Genomic DNA, 16,772 nt, shown 5'->3' on the forward strand with positions numbered 1-16,772 from the left:
ACCTTTGCTCAACAGCCTGTGTTCAAAAACTGTTAGATGCAATGCTAAGTTCATCAGAGTTACGGTTGGGAAATAAAGCCTGCTGTAACTTTTCCCACTATGGGGCAGCAAAATAACTATAAATTTAACACTGACATATTTACAATACAAATAATATTGTAAACATGTCAATAGTAAAGAAATCAAACAACATTTCATTTATTTGCAGTCATGTTTGTAGCCTGTTTTATTCTCCATTGCCTCCTAATAGTAACATACTCCTCTAAAGTTGTTAAATTCTCAACTATGTTCACCCATAAGTTGCTAACTTTGTGGCATTTGTATTCTGAGCAGATAGAGTACTGTAGACTCAGCAGAGCTTTTTCACACACCAGCCTGCTGTCGCCCAACAGACATGCGAATCAAAGCAGCAAAGCTCGAGTCCATAAATCACAACAATCTGCTAAAATAGTTGTAACTGGATTATAATTCTCTGTAGATTCGTCACAGAGTGACATCTTTCATATTACACAAAGACATTTAATCCATTGTTAATAAAAGATGCATTGATTTGAGCAGCTTTAAACTGGGGATCTAAAATGTTACGGTTGTTTAGGGGGAATCATTGCTGGGGCTGTGTATTCATCGAACATTTGGATTTAAGGCGTATCCGATTTTTAAGCCTGAGTGTTCTTAACCGAATTCTCAAGGACAGAATAGGTCCATGGCTGGGATTTACTGTGGGCTCAGCCGGGTGTGCCGTCTTTATATGTCAGCCATAAATTTATCTGTAGGAGGCTGTAACGACTGGCCATAACTCTCTCTCTAATCACATATCTTGGAATGTGTGGAGGCATCAGTCAACCTCGGCCACACGTGCTCTTCCACCAAACGGCTGTTTTTCAAGCAGCCAAATGAGGTTTTGGGACAATCTGGCCGTAAATCAAGGGATTCTCCACATCATACGTAGCATAGTGTAATTATCGAATCATTATCAAGTGATGTTTCAATGTGAACACGAGTGATCATCTTGGTGGGGATTTTCATCAACATATCTGTGCGAGGGGCTCTCTCAGCCCTTGGCTCTGACTAGCATACTAATACAGAAGGCATATGCTCCTTCCTCAGATGTCCTCTCCAGTGTGGCCTTGACCACTCATCTTGATGAGGTTAGATTGCCATAATGTGGTGCTGAGGAGGGATTAGCAGTCGCATCTAGAAATCCTTGAATGCTGCAGATTAATGGAAAAAATGGTGACCAGTTGCACAGGTAATAAAGCACGAACAAAGGTTGCTGAGACCTCGGGAACACTGCTTTAGAAATGCATTGAACGAGGGAATACTCGGTATGATTATGTCATTATGCTTCAGTGTCAGTCTTGGTTCTCCCGGGTGAATAGTCACAGATTTTAATGAAAAATAACAGCCTCCTTTTACGCCATTAAAATGATGACATTTCAGCCCCTGTAAGACAGACAAAGAAAGATGTTTTTAAGAGAAAGCAGTTTGGGTTTATTGTTAGTTCCCTGTGTTATTGTGCAGAATACGCACTGAGTCATGCCTCTGTTAAACTTATTTTTTTGTTCCTATTTGGGGGGGAAGCAGGGGAGAGGGTGGGGGTATGCATTTTTCACCCGTATAAAATACAGTATTAGGCATTCCATATAGTAAGCAAACTTGAAATTGCTTGTGCCGAGACAGAGGTGTGGAATGCAGAGCTGGATCAAAGATAATCTCATTTAACAAACGCCAACTTGTACTTCAGGCGATTTATCACAAAACAACATTAATCACAAAATCCCATTAACACTGGCTCAAAAAATAGAAACCGATATGCAGCTGCTTTTTAGTCTTTCTTCGGTTCTGTGCGCTTGGAGTCGGTTTAGGGAGTTAAGAAAAACAAAAGCAACTCCCTTTTTGACTTCTTAATGGTAGCTCACATATTGCAGTTAAATGTATCAATCAGGACATTCAATTGTATATAAAAGGCAGATGAATCTCATTTTAACAGGTATATACAGAGTCTACAGCCATGCAAGTGCATCTCTGAGGGTTGTTAATGTTCATATGTTAAGTAAAATAGTTTACTATCGTCACTATCTTAGCATACAAACGTGTTAATTACACGAAAACTACAGAAAGTGCTGGACAAAGTGGGAATGTGCACAGACAGAGAAGCTGTTGACACACAGAGGTTCACCGGAGTAATTGGAATAAGAACCATTAACGTTTCTGCAAAATCTCTTTGTGTCCTTCTCAGTCTTCTGTGAGTTGGATAATTTGGTTTTAGTACTGGCCAGTGTATTTGGCATTCTACTCTCCAACCAAGCCTTCATTTCACCAATGCAGCCACCGCACGAGAAGGAGGATACATAGATGCTTCCCTTCCGCTGACACCCAGGTCAACTTAATCAACCCGCCTTCCATTTGCACAGCATGATCCCCGCTGAGATGAGAGAGAAGGTCAGGCAGCATTTGCACACACTGGAGTGTTTTCTTTCTGCGGAAGGCGCTCTGTAAAAAATCTGTGGATATCTTGGGATCAGTGGGAGGCAGCAGAGGCATCACCCTGGATTTTAAAAAAAAAAGTTTAAGTTGATGTGCTCCTGAGTTTTATGAACAGTAATTACAGTCATCACGAGTTTATCAGTTGTCCTGTAAAGTCCTTTGGAATACCTGAAGCTTTAAGGAATGGTCTGACAAAGATCACTGCTCACTTGAGCAAATTAAGCCAAAACTACTCTCTTACTACTTTTCCTGCAATTTGTGTCAATTCATCCTTTAACGGCTACCTGTATTTTGTTTCTTTCTATAAGTAAAAGAATGAACTTGGTGTAAAACGTGATCATCTTTCCACATGTTTAGTTGGATTTTTTTTCACGTCCACGTATTTAGCTACATGTGCTAAAGTGCAAGCATTTAGTGTCTGGTTGGATGTCCAGTTCTAAGTCTGCATTCTGATTTTTAGACCAGACTCATCAGCAACAGTGCATTTACTCACAGCCAGATAGCAAAAGAGGATCCGGTTGGCCACAGTCCCAACCAGCTGCTCATTTGCTTCTCTGTGAGGAACATAGTTTGTAGCTGTGTCTAGGATCCACATGTTAAATATCTGAAAGTCAGGATAATGAAAAAGTTCTGTCAACTAGACACACACACACACACACACACACACACACACACACACACACACACACACACACACACACACACACACACACACACACACACACACACACACACACACACACAACGCAGAGTGTTAGAAATAATAGAGTCTGACGTGTTCTGTGTGACAAACCATGTGATGACACAGTTTCTATAATATCCCAAGCATCTTTTTCTGTATTCTGTAAAAGAAAGCTTTCATCATATATTGGACAATGTACACAGCGATATTGATGTAGCCATAACAGGCAGCTATGATATTGGGCAACTCATATAGGGGTCGGGATTTGATGTAAAGCGTCAATTTGTGGTATTTTTACATTATTCTATGCAGCAGTAAACATGCCAGTAACTGCCTAAATGTATATGTTATTACAAAATGTAGTCATATTTACACAAGCAAAACTCTGGGTTTCTTTGCATTCAATCTAAGCCACACATTTTAAATTTAATAGCCAAAAAGGAACAGAAAAACTTTCCTGAAAGCGTTCTCTTTTTTGTGGAAACTTTCCCGGAAATAATCTTTTCTTCCTTGAAAGTTTTGGGAATATTCATGTAACATTCCCATTTGATTCTAGAAGAATTCCCATGAAATTGCAGGAAAATTCCTGAAAAAATTCTGTAAATTTGCCTGAAAATTCCCATAAAATTGCTGGAAGATTCCTGTAAATTTCTAAGCATTTCTGGAATTGCCAGAAAATTTTCTGAAAATTTTCTGGAAAATTCCCATAAAATTTTAGGGAAAATTTCAGGAGAATTTCTGGGAAATTCCTAAAAAAAATCTCATAAAATTTCAGGAAATGGCCCAGAACATTTTCAAGAAAATTCCATGAAACACCCAGGAAAATGCTATGAAAAGCCCAGGAAAATTCCCCGAAACAGAATTTCTTGTATTATTTACTTTACAAAAAATGCCAAAACCTGGAATCAGCATGTACAATATTTTCCAAGTGTCCCCATGAATGACACATGAATGCAAACACACAGTGACACTGCCAGGAATACACTCATCTCCTTCTTCCCGTGTGCCACTGGGTTCCCACTTACAGTTCAATTATTTATCAACCTCAGCATACAAGACTTTTCATTACAAATTTATTCTTCCTTTGCACTTGCTGTTCTCTGTGAGAGCAGCAAGCAGCTGCGTGTGCCTTTTGGTGCACAAATTATGTGCCTTTATGTTGACTGGCCAGTGTATCACATGAGTACACTTCCCTGCATCTCTCGCTTTCTTTGAACTGAGAGATCAACAAGGTTTGTAACTTGGTGTGTGTGTTTGTTCTGTTCTTCTGGTCTCAAGGACCTGGGAAGCCACACTACACAGAAATTGAATTTTTGCTGTATCCGGTCAGAGATGATGCTTCTGTGGATGTCTTCACTGCAGGAAGACTGCCTGTTGTACTGACAAACTAACACAAATTCTAAGCAACAATAATTTATTTTTTTTTGTCCAGGTGATGTGCATGTTTCACGGTCGCTGCTTACTATACACTGTCTCCATATTGCAAATATTTGAATTTAAAGGAAATTTGAATAGGTTGCTGGCCTTTTGCACAGTTTGTTGTATAGCTGGAGCTCGCATATGTTCCAATATGATGATAGATAATGAACACGAGTACAATTTTTGTGAGCAACATGAATATTACTAAAGCTTTGCTGCAACACTAAACGAAAGAATCACCATTCAAACTGACCTCAGTCAGTACAAACAGTCGGTGAAGGTAAAGCTGTTGAATGACCTGATCTTCAGAAGTGATTCTGTTTTTAGTTTAGTCAGCTTCTAGTCCAAGCTGCCTACATTCAGGTCAATGCTAAAGTAACCCAAGTTTTGTACTGAACTGTACAAGATCTGCTTATATGGTTAATACCTGTTAACCACAATAGCAGCATCCTATTATTTACATCTTAGAAATGATAACTAGGAAGTACATACAGTTGAACACCCTTGATTACTATTAATCCCCATCATGTAAAGAAATATCTGCTGAAACCGCCTTGAACAGTCATGCAAAGGGTCACTCTGACTCCATCGATGGCCTTATACGATATAAGTTGTCAGAATAGTGTTTCCAGAGGAGTAAACCATTGTCTGCAGCTACAGTTATGGATATATGTGGCACCTCTGGGCTCCAGTGTCACACCTAAAGAGAAACCTGGGTTGGCCATGTGATAACTTCCGTTGAGGAGTAATATACACCCTGCTGACAGGAGGAAACTCACAGATGGATCCAGAAGGATGCTCCTCACTTGAAGCACGACATCTCAGATTCTCCTTGATCAGAATGTTAATCAGTAAAACACCTCCGCTTCTTGATACTTTCCTTGGCACAAGTCAATTTCATCTTCCTGCGTCCACCTGCTCACAAGAATCTCCATCACAAATGGCTAAAAGCTACCGACTTGGCCAGTGACAGTGGTGATTCAGTATAGCCTACTTAGTGCATTTTGAAAATTTGTTGACTGAGATTTGTTTGTTCACTCACCACCCAGAGGCGGATCCAGATTAATTTTAGGGGGGGTACAACAGATAGATTGGGGGCGCCACCGAAAAGTTGTAAGAAAAAATGAAAGCTCCTACCGACCTCTTGCTTTGACAAAGTATTTTTCATGTGTGTTTTTTTTTTTTTTTTTGGCTCTTTAACCCAATAGGAAAGCTGTATATGATCTTTTAATCTTGGACTGTTAACATTCAAATTATGATGGACTTGTTTTCTTGTTTATGTGAATTACAACATCATTAGTTGCAGCATCTGCCTGTTATGTAGAACTGGTAAGCTCAACGACAGTACCCTGAGGGCAATTCAGTGACAAATATTGTGCTAGAACAGCACTATATACAATCCTGTTAATTTCCACTTCTTAAAATGTTTACTGACAATTATCACACCTAAAATAAGAAATAATATTCTGTACTTTTAGCAACTGGTTCTCAGCTGTAAACCATAAACATCATAGGGTTCTGTATGCTAATCAGTCTAAATCAAAATGAGTACTACCCAATACACAGTGAACAACAACAATCTGTACCTTTGATCTGTGGTAAAATAATCTGAAATGTTCTGTGCAGTAATGCAAATTTTAAAATACAATAAGTAGCACTCTATACATTTAATAGTAAACCTGAGAACAATAATAAACAGTCTCATTAAAACAGACTCTAATTCAGTGTCATCCATCCATATTAAAGTGCAGTTATTCAAAATGTTTGTTGCATGAGCTCCAACAAAACCTGTCCAGGTAGAAGGCCACTTTGACAAACAGGAAGTGGAAGATTCCAAGCAGAGTTATAGAAGGGGGAACCGGTCTGTACTAAGTGTGGTCGAGTATAGAAGGGTGTGTAATTTAATTTTATTTTTATTTAACTATTTAGAAACACTGCAACTTGTGTAAAGAATGTGAGGACTGTCAAAATAAAATCTGTACAAATGTTCCAGCCTTGACAGTCTGAATATCTGACTGATGAGTAGTAATAGCTATTGTCCTGTATTACTTTCTACTGCATTTGACTATTTATGAATGTTTTCATTGGGACCATGAACAGAGATCGCAGATTGCCTGTAAAGCATTTTAATAACCTGCCTAAGTTCCCACACAGAATGAAGGCTGCTGGAAACTGTCCGTCTTGACTGTCGACTTTTAACTCCACTGCTTCTGCCGTCACCTGTCTTGTCCGTTTTCCAGGTGAGGTGCGGTTCAGTTCATCTCGAATGAGCCCGATGACTGTCACTAAACACTACTTTAAGTGCACGATCCAACCCTTTGGCAATACCTAAAATTTCCACTTATGCTCTGACAGTGTTGTTGTGGTTTCCTGTCGTAAAATGGTTCCATGTAGATACCAGAATTGGGGAAAAATGGCAGACTTATATCCACCATCTACATCTGGTGCGTCAGACTAAAGTGAAGATAACACAAACATTGCATCATTTTCAGTCTCACTTTATTTAACGATGATGTGAAAAGTAAAGGCTGTCCATAACATTCAGACAACAAAAGAATGTTTTTCAAATCCCTTCCCTCCCCATAACAACTAATGGCTCCAAAAATGTTCAGGTGTTCCAAATGTGATACTTATTTTATACAACTTTTTCATATCTAGACCTCACCTGTACATAACATAGTTACAGATACTGTAAATTAAAAAAATGACTTCCAAGTATCCTTGTGGCATATTTGTGAAATATTTCCTATGTAAAAATGAGAATGAACGTAAAGATCTTTACATATACATATATTTATATATATATATATAGTTCTCTATTCTTTCTGTAATAAGAAAACAAGTTATTGCCCCTCTTGAACATGTTGCATTTAACATAGGTTTTGTTTACTGTTTTAAAGTCTTCATTGAACTTAATGCCATGTGGTACCACACATCAAACTGACAAAACAGTAACAGTATGGACCTGTGTTCTTCCACTTAATATAGTTGTCATATTGTTATATTTTTGGACATGTATGTTTCGTGTTCTCCAGAAACCCTGATGATGACACATACAAAGATATAATTATATACGTAGATGTCATTTTGATCTTCAAACTGAAAAGGTAAAAAGACCTGTGGCAAATACAAACCATCAGCATGACGTCAGTTATAAACAGGAAATAATGAGCCCTTGACCTACCACAATTGCATCGGAACAAATTTTTTTCATTCATGTTGAAAAAAGACTGAAATGAATCATAAAAGAATGAAAATCAGGGCACATTTTTTTAAAAAACTAGAACAATACCTGATGATCTGCATTTGGTATTCTGGATGGACTAGAAAAAAGTAATTTGGTAATTTGGTAAATGCCAGAAGTGGTTTTATTAAGATTGATCGTTTGCTACTACCTTTCACTTTATTGCCCTCAGTGAATAGCTGCTAAACCTGGTAGCATAGTCGATATGATGATGTCGCGTTTGTCCACTGAGAATCTTGGCATTGACACGTGTGAACTGATCAAGAGGTTAAAGGAACCAAAATCCATGGTTTGAACAGATATACATGTAAAACCAAATCGCAGGTGAGAGGATGAAACTACAGAGTGGATTTGTCACGACAGTTGCAAAAACAGAGGTAACTCTGTGAATTATACATTTTATTTCATGCCGTCTTGAGAAAGCCAAATACCAAATATTCCATACATGGACACCATCATCAGGGTATCAGCAAATTGTACACAATCACATATAATGTAATATATAAAATGTGCGGTTGGTTTTTTTTTCTCCTGAAGGAAGAACCAACCTTCTGATAATGTCTCTCACTCACTTGTCAAGTGACCGTGATTCTCTGGTTGGCAAAGGTGCAGGAGAAGCTGTGACTCCTTGGAGGTCTGTGCTCGGGGTTTCCCTGCTCCTGTGCTCGGCAGGGGCTGGAAGGGGAGGAGCTCTCACAGGGGAGTCACCCTGATATGTCCGATAGCAGGTGGGTTTCTGCCAGCTTGCCTCCCACTCCATCTCTGTATCCTCCACCGGCCTTTCAGCTGAAGACTGGGTGACAGTGTTTTTTGATCAGACACCAGCTTGCAGGAGAAATCCACTCCACCTGAAGCGGAGCCCTCGCCACGTACTCCCAAACTGTCCCATTCACTGAGGCATGGAATTTAAAATAATCTATGACACGTTGTACAATTTACAGATGTGTGGCCAATGTTGTGGTTTGCTGGGTCAGCGCAGTTATCACCCTATGTATGTTCTGTGGGTCCTGCAGGCTACAATATAAGACAACAGGCACAGCGCTCAACAAACGCCTTAAAAACTAAAAACCAAGACACCAATGGTGAAACAATATGCTGAGAACACACCTTCTCACACTCGATAAAAAAGTCCTCTTTTTTTTGTCCCGGAGTCCCCGTTTGCTTTTCTCCTGCATGAGGAAAGTTTTACAAAAAAAAAGACGACGACACTGCCGATGACCGTTGTGCTCTATGCAGCCTTCTTGGGCCAAGTTCAACGGCACTGGATTACATTTCCATAGCAACTGAGGTATGTTCACTGTTGCTAAGTGTGAAGTGATTTTTCATGACACTCAATATTATCTGTGACAGAAAGCCCTGTGTCTGTGCTGTATCACTGTGACCAGCAGTGGTGGCACCACCGTATTGGAACTGAAAGCTACAGTCGGTCGGGGCTTATTACACGAGACTCATGTGTTTATTGTCTTTACCACTTCACATGGAAATTCAGGTCAACCACTGCATCCAAACTAACTGTGGAATTGGAAGACCTACATCCTTTCCACCATCAATTCTTGTGTCATTGTGCCCTTTTTGCCATTGACACCCCCATTGCCCTTTACTGTGCTGGTTACCTGTGAGGGCACGATCAGACGGACATCATAACAGTCTGTGCAGATCAATCTGTGGGGATCACTACAACCAGGCCCATCCCTAATGCCGTGTCAGAAAAGCACCTGAATTCATAAGGTGCTCTCTTGAGTTGTAAGCGTACATCTGTATGTGTGCATTTCTTGGCAATATAACACACACACAAAAGACAACTGTGGAACACTCTTGTGGCGTCTTTTAGCTCTATTTTCTAAATTATGCAGCCTTGGAGACCTGTTAAAAGGCATAGCATCAATATTCTGTAGAACATGCTTTCTGAGGACATATTATGCAAGTTGTAAAATATGAGAGCCTATGCAAAGTCTGATGTGAAATCTCTGACGAAAACCAGTGGTACAAATTTAGCAAAGTGGAAAAGAGAGCCATGTGCATCTTACTCCAAGTTAGACGAATGGGCCCTGGTGCATTTTCCTGTTCTGTGACTCACAGACTTTGATCATTTGCTGCCCATAAGCTAGTTTATCCACAGGTACACAAACAAATTGAAATCCCTTTCGTACATGTCTAATTTGTAGGATGCCATATTTTATAAGCTTCTGTTTTACTTTTTCATGCCTACCTGCCTCTGTTAGAAGCTCCACGCTTAGAACCCATTGAATTGTCCATTCACAGCATATACAAAGCTTACAGTACATCAACGTCAGAAATGATGATATTTACATGTCTGCACAAGGTTGGAAAGGGGACGGGCAGTAAATTGGATGATTTCCTTTGTTGGGTTTTGCAAACTCCACGTCTCCAAACCGGCATCCAGTCACTGAAGCAGTGAAATACTCGAGTTAGATGACAGGCTCACATGTAGCCGCGAGCACATACATACAACAGATAAGGAACAGAAACAGACAACCCCCTCTGAAGCAGATAAGGCTACACGTCAGGTTAGGGCTGGTCCACTGCTGCTCTGCTCTTGGGGTGTCACTGTGTTTGTGCATGTGTGTGTATTTGTAGATTTCTGTGTTTGACTGTGCATATGTGTTAATGCCTAGGCAAGGTGGGGGGCATTTGGACAAGGGGATGCTAATCACGGGAGTTTGTAAGGGTCATCCAGTATCCACTCTGTCTCCTCCCACCCCTTCCTGACGGAGGATATCAGTTCTCAAGAGAGACCAGGGTGAAGAGGTATGAAGAGTGAAACTTGGCCCCCCACCCCCACTACCACCCCTCCCTCTCTTCTCTCCCCGTCCTCCTCGATCCGAGACAAAATACGCACATACGCTGATGATATCAGTCTCTTTGTTGTAGAAAAAAAGAACCATATATGTCTCCTCTGCAAAGAGCCAGGTGGGGGAGTGAATGAAGATCACAGGCCAGAGACCATTACCCGGTAGGAGGGGGGCATGTGTCTGTGCCTGGGGCTGGAACCAGGGCTGCCATTGGGGCTGGTGCAGCTGGCATCAACCCCTCCTATGGAAGGTAAGTAGGCGTGGTGCAGGATGGGCAGCTGCAAAGACAGCCGACGCTGTATGCTGCAGAAAGAAAAGGAAAGGGAGAATGGAGAGGTTACAGTATGCTTACTAATGTACAGTACATTACTGTATATTTGAATTCTTTATTGTGTGGCCAGAAAGCTGCAGTTTCTAGCCACACATAACCATATGGACCCGGTGATAAGAACTTTGGATGATTTGAGATGGTGTGGATTTTTAGGGATTTTATTTGTTTGGTTTTTGGAGTGTTGCCACCCAGTTTGCTCAATTTAGTCCTCAATTTAGCAAAGCAAGAGCATATTTTTTTTGGAGAGTACACAATGAATAAAAAAAAAAAAAAAAAGCAACCACCAAAGACTCAATTATTTACGTATTTTAGTTACATAGGAACAGGTCACAGTAGCTGTTGGTCTGAGGCTGGTTCTTGGTGTAAAAGTCCAATGTACTACTTTCCCAGTCACCACACTGACCTCCACATCCTTAATTTTTGCTTCTGAACATAAACTGTGCACTAATTGTGAGTTTAGAAACCCAACCTAAGCCTTAAAGATTCTGACAATGTGTTTGTCAGTGTTTGTGTTTCTTCCACAAATCTTCAAGTTTGGGCCTGACATATTATTGTCAAATATAACTAATTAATCTATGCCCTTCTTATCTCTATCTTACTCTTGCTGAGTCTCCAGTGGTTGTCTGCGTCGACGCGTGTCATGTCTTGCAACCTGGTACATGATTTCCACTGGGAACCAGCAGGTAGATCTTCTGACTGATAAGGCTGGTAATAAATTAATTTGAGATGGAGCAGTGTCGTGCTATTAGCTGACTGTGATGTGTTTATACATAGAATTAGAAATATAAAATATTGTACATCTCAGGTTTACAACATACTACGTCAAGCTACACATTCTCATGCGAACAATTTGCGCATTCTTGCACACTGTAAATATTTCTGCTACTTTTATTTCATTTATTATTTGTTCGACTTCTAACAGTTACTGTCTATTGATTCGCAACACTTGCTCTCTTTATAAATCATTTTTTAAATCCTTCTTTCTAAACCAAAGTTTGGGTTTTAAGCCTATGTAAAATGCTGCTCTAGACTTTATATACAACACATGATGATAAAATTTAAAGTTTATATTACACTATAAATTACAATCTGCTACAGTAATTTACAGTGTGTCTAATACAGGTGAGGCTTGCTTGCAAGAAACTTTAGAAAAGTCAATAACAATGGATGTTTTTAATGCTACAATAAATAATAAAAGAAATTCAGAACAATACAGTAAAGCCTAATCTTATGTTATCCATGTGCACGAAGCATCTGACTCCATCTGTTGTCAATAATTCCTGTGGCATGATGGATTGGGACATCATGTGAGATCTGCGGGGCGTTTTTTATTTATCATGCTTCATGGGCTTAGCCTAGCCGCGCTAGACCCATGTTCTGAAGGCACAAGGGTCTAGGGCCGTTTGACAGGGAGGGAGGCGGGCTAAAAGGTTGTCTTTCAAATCACTCTGCAGCAATTGAGTAGGTATACAACCAATCAGCGCAACGAATAGGCTGACGGAGTTCCTAGAGTGCCGGCGGATTGTGGCTAAGTCCCATTAGCTTCCCAACCAGCGGAGCCAACTGGTATATTAAGGATTTGCCATATCCCGTCGGCATAAGTCCAAATACGTTTTTCTTCTCAATGAAACACTTCAGTGCCGTCCTTTGTTTATCTTTCAAGTTGAATTTTAGCTTCAAATATTTAAGGGCTGTGGCCAAAGCCGAGTCGAAAGATAACTGTTTATTGTGCGCCGGTTGTTTCTGTCAGAATCGTCGCGCCTCTGTCGTCACTTAGTTATGCCCGCCTTCTGACTCTACACTTCATGGTGATTGGTCCGGCCAGTTTTAGGAGAATCCAGCCTCGAGCCTTATGGAGGGTAACTAGACCCACCCTGGCAGAGAATTAAATTCGTTGCCGTGGGTTGTCTAGCGTGGCTAGGCTATCATGGGCTGCTTTCATGTGTTGCTTTGTGCCTATGCATAATTATTGGATGTAAATTTGACGCCAGATCAGTCATTTTCAATGACCGACTGGAATGCACCACCTCAGTTCAGTTGCCTCCGTCAACCCATCACCAGCCTCCCAAGGCAATTTTTTAAAGCAATGACAAATTAATTATGAAACAAACGAGTTATGAAACTAGCAACAGGAGGCGGAAAGAGCTTAATAAAGTCTTTCTCGGTTGCTCTCAGACATTCTCGATTGTGGAAAAGCTCGAAGAAAATGACCCATTTTAGCTGTGTGGTTGAATGAGCTGTATATTCTAACCCCAGCCTGGACCTGCCTAGTTCACCATTAAAATATTCAGTATGTAGCACTACAGAAAACTGAAAGCTTACAATAGAAAAGATCAGAACACACCGACATAGCACGGGAGGAGAAAGCACAGTTCACAGGAGCCCTCAGCAATTTCTCTAATTGTTTTCCGTGTTTTCTTTAGCACCCTCCTTCCCGGCTTCACTTCTCCTTACTAAGCCCCTAATCCACCGTTTCTCCCAGCTTCTGGGATCATCTGACAAAAAGAACATTTCATGCTTCCGCCTGGTGTGACACTTCGCACCCTACCTCGCCAGAGCCAGCGCCACAGCCAGCCGTTTGCAAGAAAATTACATAACCAAATGCCAGTTATGTAAAAAAAAAATTAAGAGGGGGGTAATGAAATTCAAGCTTGTTCAGCAATAGACCTAGAACAATGTCTTAATTAGGTGAACTTTGAAATATTAATGGTCCTCAGGCCTACTCGGTTTTCCCGGCTTGTTCTATTTGTGATGGAAACACGATCTTGCTTGCTCATGATGGAATTCCTTGCAGCTTTCAGGGTTGTTTTTTTTGCAGGATCACATATGACACAAATGCAGCGTCTAACAATTACATGCACCTGGTGCGTGACTTTATCATGTCACAAAGTATTCGTCCTCCTCCACCTTTTCACTACTCGCAACTCTCCTCTAACTTCTGTGTATTTGTCTTGTCTTTCTCTTCTCTGCCTCTCTCGCTGCCTCTTCATCTCTCTTCCCTCCATGTGATCAAACATTCATGTGGCATGGGAATAGCTCCGAGTGTTCCTTTACTTCTGTTCTCCTCCCTGTCTATTTTCAGAGCTGCTTCCAATGCGAGCTGTAAATCACTGGTTACATAAGCCTCTGCGAGTCTCTACCTCCTTCTTTCTCTCCTTCTCATCTTTGTCTGCCTTTTCTATCTAAACATGTTTCTCTCTTAATCCATCTTCTCTTCTGTAACTGCCCTCTCCTCAATATCGTGCCCCCTTTTGTCTGCTCTCTCTCCCCCTGCCGTCTCCATCCATCAGTCTCTACAGTCGGCATGCCTCTGCTGGTTCTGGTTACACAAGTGTGGGAGGTAGAGTTCTCAATGATGCATGAAGTGTCCCCCTCCCCATTGATGAAGTCAACATCCCTCAGCTCGGCTGCCTTATGAATAATAAGCAAACGTAGATCTCCATTTGTCGCATGAGTGTTTTGAGTGTCCAGGATCCTCTTCTTTTACAAGTTGGGACAACAAATCAGTCAGCTGCATGTCGGCGGGCGTGTCCTGTACATGCGAGAGTTTGTGCGTTTGGCCGGAAGGAAGCTGCAGTAAGCCGTGCATGGAGGGGAAACACACCAGCACCTTACGTGGTTCTATGTATGTTGGGCGTGGGAGAGAAAAGTACAGGGCCGGTCCATGCTTTCACAGGGGCTCTGTTGCCAGAGCAACCGCCTGAGAGCTGCTGGTGGTTGCACTACATGTGACGTGCCGTCTGATGAGAAAGCTGACAAGACAGAAGGGAGGGGGAGGGCGAGGGGGTGAGGGACACAGGGGGAGAGGTGCTAAGGAAATGGGAGAGCTCACTGTTCAGGCGAGTTGATATCCTCCAGGGGACCTCTGTTTATTCTGGAAGGATCCATGGAGCCCCAGTGTGCCTGTGGTTTCTGCTCCAGGTGGTTCTTCAGTATCGACTTCTCTCCATCTGCATGGAAACACATGTAGACATCTTAAAAGTGGCATGTCATATTTTGCTTATCAGCTGTTACACACACCCAGGATTCCAGACATGGCCTTTGGTCCTAATACCCCAGTTTGGTCTGTTACTGAAGTTGTTTGGCAGCACATTGGTTTTGGTAACATACAAAAACCAGGAAAGAAATCAGTCTGGTGAGTATGCACCCAGCTAAGCGATGCATTTTGGTTTGAGAAGATTGATGTCGGTACAGGTGTGCAATTTCAATTTAATTCAAATTAAAAAAATAACTATTTGTCTCATGGGGGAAATTCAAGACACTTGGAGGGGTTGGACCCAGAATGGTAGCAACAACTGCACAATAGTAGTAGCAGTCATGTTGTAGAAAAAAAGAATAAATAAAATAAAAAATTTGAATGTAATTTGCTGAGATAAGAAAAAATAAATATTACATTGACATTTACATGAGGTGTAATTTAAGGTGCAGAGCAATTTCACTGCATACATAGCATTCACAGCAAGTTTGTTTTCATTATGATGTGCTGAATTTGCTATATTTTATGTTTTCAAATTGCTCATTTTATTGAGGGACGTTGAGCATGTGGATCCAGAAGAATTGCACCAAAGCTTCCAGTACCGAAACCCCCAACATCAGACAGACTTCCCCTGCAGCTTTCATTCTTTACCAAACCACACCAAGGTGAAACCATAAGGGCAAGTCCTGGTCAAAAAAATATATTTTATCAAATCTCAACCATGTCTGTCAGCTCACTATATAGTCGTCAGCTTTATTTCTCCGAAAGGGACCCAGATTACATCATTTAATCACATATCCAGGTTGACATTTAAAGTGCAGGGACAGACTAAAACTAAAGAAAGAGTGAAAGAAGAAAAGTCTAAGTTCTCATCCAGGAAGGATTCCTCCGCAGTATTCTTCTGGTGCCGCATCAGGATGCAGACAATGAGGATGAAATACAAAAATCCCTGCATCAGTTTTCCTAAGCTGCATCTGGAGAGTAGTGCAATGCCCCTTTATTCCCTGCAGAGTTTTCTCCCCAGTAGTCCCAGATTTTTTTCAGAACACGCTGACCCGATTCCCTGATTGGACATCTGAGTTTGCTGGACTATTTTATAACAGACTAGTTCTGTTTGCAGTATGAACAAAGCTTAACCTTGTAGATATCTGAGCTGTGTTAAAATCACAGACACAGTTATTTATGCTTTTCATTAAGGATTCAGATGCAGAACATTTCTTTGTGCAACAAATGAAGTATTGGGTGTTTTTTCAGATGACACTACACACCCCCTATGGCATGTCAAAGACTTTGAGACTTTTAAATTCTTTTTTGTTCCAGTGTAGCATATTGCCCTGTAATATGGCTGTTGTGGTTCTGGGGGTTGTGGTAACTTCGCATTTTGGTCCCATGTTGTAGAGATTCGGGGAAATGAGGAGTCTCACAGAACAGCCAATCGTGTAAATCAAGATGACCAGCATGAACTCGATGGAGCTTTCCAAAATGCAAAGAGTAGGATCTGTTCAGCCAAATCTCTGGATGAGTTCAGCCCTGATGAGAGACCTGGAGATGGTGCTTCATTTCCCCATATCAGCTGAACTAAAACACCAAGACTTGAAGTACTGAGAGCTCAGCTTTCCATTTGGAAAGTCAAAGCTATTACAAGTAAGAAGTAATTTTCTGTGTTGGGATGAGCATTCACTAAAGCTATTCACAGTCACACGTGTGTCAGGAAACAGGGGAGTGCTAATGAATATGCTGTAATACAGGTGACCTTCTGCTGGGTTATTAGGTCAACCAGCAATTTGTCCCTGATGGGAATCCCTAATGCACTTAGGAAA

At 41.0% G+C, this 16,772-nt stretch overlaps 1 protein-coding gene across 1 annotated transcript in view; it reads right to left on the reverse strand.

The window, feature by feature from the left end:
- Positions 1-7,070: 7,070 nt before the first annotated feature.
- Positions 7,071-16,772, reverse strand: part of gabbr2 (gamma-aminobutyric acid (GABA) B receptor, 2) — a 207,637-nt gene continuing 197,935 nt past the window's right edge. Inside the window, exons 18-19 of the mRNA XM_022202028.2 lie at positions 14,809-14,926; positions 7,071-10,948 (exon numbers count right to left, since the gene is read on the reverse strand). Of these exons, the coding sequence (XP_022057720.1) occupies positions 10,783-10,948; positions 14,809-14,926 (284 nt within the window). The 3' untranslated portion in view covers positions 7,071-10,782. The remainder of the gene's footprint in view (positions 10,949-14,808; positions 14,927-16,772) is intronic.

This window comes from Acanthochromis polyacanthus, chromosome 11 (genome assembly GCF_021347895.1).
Source record: "Acanthochromis polyacanthus isolate Apoly-LR-REF ecotype Palm Island chromosome 11, KAUST_Apoly_ChrSc, whole genome shotgun sequence".
Lineage (NCBI taxonomy): Eukaryota > Metazoa > Chordata > Actinopteri > Pomacentridae > Acanthochromis > Acanthochromis polyacanthus.